Here is a 3,550-nt window from a genome sequence, read left to right as displayed (position 1 = left end):
GCCACTGCATAGGGATGTCTAGATCACGAGCCGATTTCCATGCCTGCTGTAGGAAGGAGGAATTGTTTTTGTCACCGATGTGTTTGACGTGGGTGATACCACTGCTGTGTAAATGCCTTATCAAGTCTACCAGTAGTCTGTGAGCATTGCCACAACCAACCCATAGATCCGCGCCAATACGAACAGCATTGCCCTCCTTTATTCTCCACGTTAAGCCTTCACGAAGGAGTGGTAATGCATTTATAACCGCCTTCCATACACTGGAGATGTTATTACTAGTTATGTGCTGCTGTCTGAACTAGTCCATCAGGTTCATGGGCCAGATGTATTTCACTTGTGCAACCCGGGTCCAGAGGCTATTTGTAGTGATAAGATGCCAGCCGAGCTTTGCCGCCAGAGCTTTGGCAAAAAGATCAAGCCTTTTGATGCCCCATCCTCCCCATCTCTTAGGCTTTGCTATAGTGTCCCATTTGACCCAGGAAAATAACCTACCCGATTGATTGCCTTTCCATAAGAATTTGCAACATATGCTTTATAGCCTGTTTAATATACCTTTCGGTATGCAAGCTAGGGTGATCCAAAAAACAGGAGTGGCTTCAATCACAGCTTTAATTAGGACTAATCTTCCTGCACGGGATAGGTATTTATGGTACCAAACCTGAAGGCGCTTTTCCACTTTTGCAATAAGCCATGTCCAGTCCGTGATCCTATATCCGTGAGGCTTAAGCCTAAAGCCCAGATATTTAAGACCGTCTTCCAGGTTCAAAGAGGTAAAAGGGAAACACTGTGAGGTAAATATAATCTCATGTTGTGAGCAACCAAAGGAAGTAATCGTAGATTTACTATCATTTATTGTCATCCCGGTTGCCTGTTGAAAAAGATTGAAGATATTCTCAGAGATCTTAATGCCAGCTAGTTGATTTCTATTGCGTGCAGATATGATGGCCCTGCTTAATCCTTCCATGATAAGTAAGAAAAGTAGGGGGGAGAGTGGGCATCCCTGCCTGAGACCCCTCTCCGAGAGAAAGAAAGATGTCACTTCCCCATTTAATAACACACTATAAGATACATCTTTAATGCAACTCATGATCCATTTAATATATGCAAAAGGGAAGCCTAGGTGAGTCAATAATATTCTAATGTAGAGCCAATTAGCTCTATCAAAGGCCTTTGAGAGGTCCACCTTCAAAATCACGCATTTTTGCTTCTTCATCTACAAAGTGTGGAGGAGTTCCTGAGCTGTGGCTATAGCCTCATGAATCTGTCTGTGTTGAAGGAAAGCAAACTGCTCAAAGGATATGTGTTTGGAGAGGATAGGCTTCAGTCGGTTTGCTATGACCTAGCGATAATCTTGTACAAACAGTTGCAGAGGGAAATGGGTCGGAAGTCGTTGAAAGAGGAGGGATTGTCAGATTTCAGAATAAGGGCAATGAAGGTGGATTTGATGGCCGGGGAAATTCTTCCACTCCTTCTGCAGTCCTCCACAATCTTGAGTAAATCGTCCCCCAGGATATCAAAAAAAGCTATGTAGAACTCGATGGTCCACCCATCCGGCCCAGGGCTCTTGTCTTTTTTAAACCATTTTATAGTTGCCTCAAGCTCTTCCTTCGTCACTTCCATCATCAGGTCCTCCGTGTCTTCCTGCTGTACAAATCTGGGAAAGTGTTCTGCAACCCGCATGATTTCCATAATATTCACAACTCTGGGCGCCTTGTAGATGCTTTTAAAGTGTTTAATGGCTAATCTAGCCAGATCCCGTTGAGATGATACCGATTGACCCTGATCGTTACGAAGTTCCCAAATAGTATTAATGGCCTTTCTTCCGTTGGAAAATTTATGAAAGAACTTGGTATTGTCATCTCCTTCAGTGAGCCAGATTGCCCTGCTCCTGAGCCTCCAGCTCTCCTCCCTTTCCTTCTGTATTTGGGAGCGCTTCATGATGAGGGAGGTATAATGATCTTTGCTTTCTTGTGATAGGAAAGTGCCATTAGAAGTGTCCTCATGGGTTGCAATGGCCAACTCTGCTGCCCTCAGGGTGTTGTCATCATTTTTTCGTTTCTGGTGAGCCCAAATTTTGGAGATCCTCTTAAGTTCTGTCAATTTCTTGATAAAACCTTCTGTATGATCCTCGCGTTCTTGTATAGGGTTGGATTGCTAGTAATTAGAGACCATTTGAATGTAGGAAGGATCCTTGAGCCAAGAGGCGTTGAATTTGAAGGGGCTTTTAATCCTCAAGTTTGTATCGACCAATTCCAAAAATATTGGCCGATGATCAGAAATGCCTCCAGTACCAACCCATTGTCGAATACGAGGATGAGAGCTTAAGAAAGCTTCTTTGATGAGAAATCTGTCAAGTCTCCTTGCAAGGCTATGGTCTCCACTGCGATTGTTTGTCCATGTATACTGAATCCTGGCAGATGGAATGTCTACCCACTGATGCTCCTCTAGTAAGGTAGAGATAGTGTCTGTGAGGCCATCTACTTGGGCCGAGTGTCCCCAAGATTCACTGTATCCCAACAAAAAATTTAAATCTCCTCCAAGAATGATGTTGTCTTCCCGTAGGAATTTTGAGTCCAGAAGGGTTCTCCAAAAGTTTGCCCTATCCGCACATGGACCATATACATTCATGATACGAACTTCAGACTCTATTGAGTGGGCATATATATCCATGCCTATAAAACCCCGACCTCCCCAAATGTTCCTGAGCTCCATAGTCTTGTTGTATAGACCAATAGCAGTACCCCCAGATCTCCCAGATGCGTCGAGGGCGTGGAAGGTCCAATTCGGCAGCCAAGAATTAAGAGTAGAGATAAGAGAATCAGCCGAACAAAGAGTTTCTTGTAAGAATATAATGTCCAGCTGAGTCGAAGTGAGCAATCTTCTGAGTGCTAGTTTTTTAGGAGGGCTAGCAAACCCTCTACAATTGAAGGATAGGAACTTCATGGAGGGTGAGGCAGAGGGCCATTCCTAGCTCTAAGGGCCCTGTCAATTGTTTGTTGTCACCCGAGGGCAAATTCTTCACCCGCAATGTGTCTGGCTTTAGTGAGATGAGATGGGCAACCCCTGGAGGGTTTATGGGAGGCAAGGGTAGTCTCAAAGTCCAAACCAATTGCGTCATGTCCACGATCCTTTGAACTGGAACGGAGGGAATACCGAGGGGATACAGAGGGGCAGGGGATGGAAAGAGAAGGAAGAGAGGATGATGACAGAGATGGGATGCTGGGGGCAGTGATGGGAGGGGGAAGGGGAAGGGAGCAGTGAAGAGAGGAGGGAGGAGCAAATACCTGAGATCCAATTAACATCGAGGAGACTGAAAATGATAAAGTAGGAGGAGATGTAGTAATGTATGAATGGGATGCAAGAGCTTCAGTTATACCAGATACAGGAGAAGAGAGAGAGGAGGAAGTAGTTAACATACCCGACAGCGAGATGTTCTCCTTTGCTGGACTGGTACACGCAAGAGGAGGAGGCGATGAAGGGTTTGTAGCAGAGTGACCCTTATCAGTGCCCACTGTCTCAGGTGTTCCTCGGGTGTCCTCTGCATCCTTGT

The 3,550-nt window shown here is 45.2% G+C and overlaps 1 protein-coding gene across 1 annotated transcript; it reads right to left on the bottom strand.

Annotated features, from left to right (window-relative positions):
• Nucleotides 1–2,154: 2,154 nt before the first annotated feature.
• Nucleotides 2,155–2,943, bottom strand: LOC149209494 (uncharacterized). The gene has a single exon (XM_089398645.1). The coding sequence runs from the start codon at nt 2,941–2,943 to the stop codon at nt 2,155–2,157; it is 789 nt and encodes a 262-aa protein (XP_089254771.1).
• Nucleotides 2,944–3,550: the final 607 nt, after the last annotated feature.

Source organism: Pinus tabuliformis, chromosome 1_2 (genome assembly GCF_031772625.1).
Source record: "Pinus tabuliformis cultivar Carrire ecotype Pingquan chromosome 1_2, CPIR1, whole genome shotgun sequence".
In the NCBI taxonomy this organism is placed as follows: Eukaryota; Viridiplantae; Streptophyta; class Pinopsida; order Pinales; family Pinaceae; genus Pinus; species Pinus tabuliformis.
Note: the sequence above shows the minus strand (reverse complement) of the source record. Positions and strands in the feature narration are given on the sequence as shown.

Bases quoted from the DNA above. Each gene is read 5' to 3' on its own strand.
- LOC149209494 (XM_089398645.1), bottom strand. From the start codon at position 2,943: ATGAAGTTCCTATCCTTCAATTGTAGAGGGTTTGCTAGCCCTCCTAAA.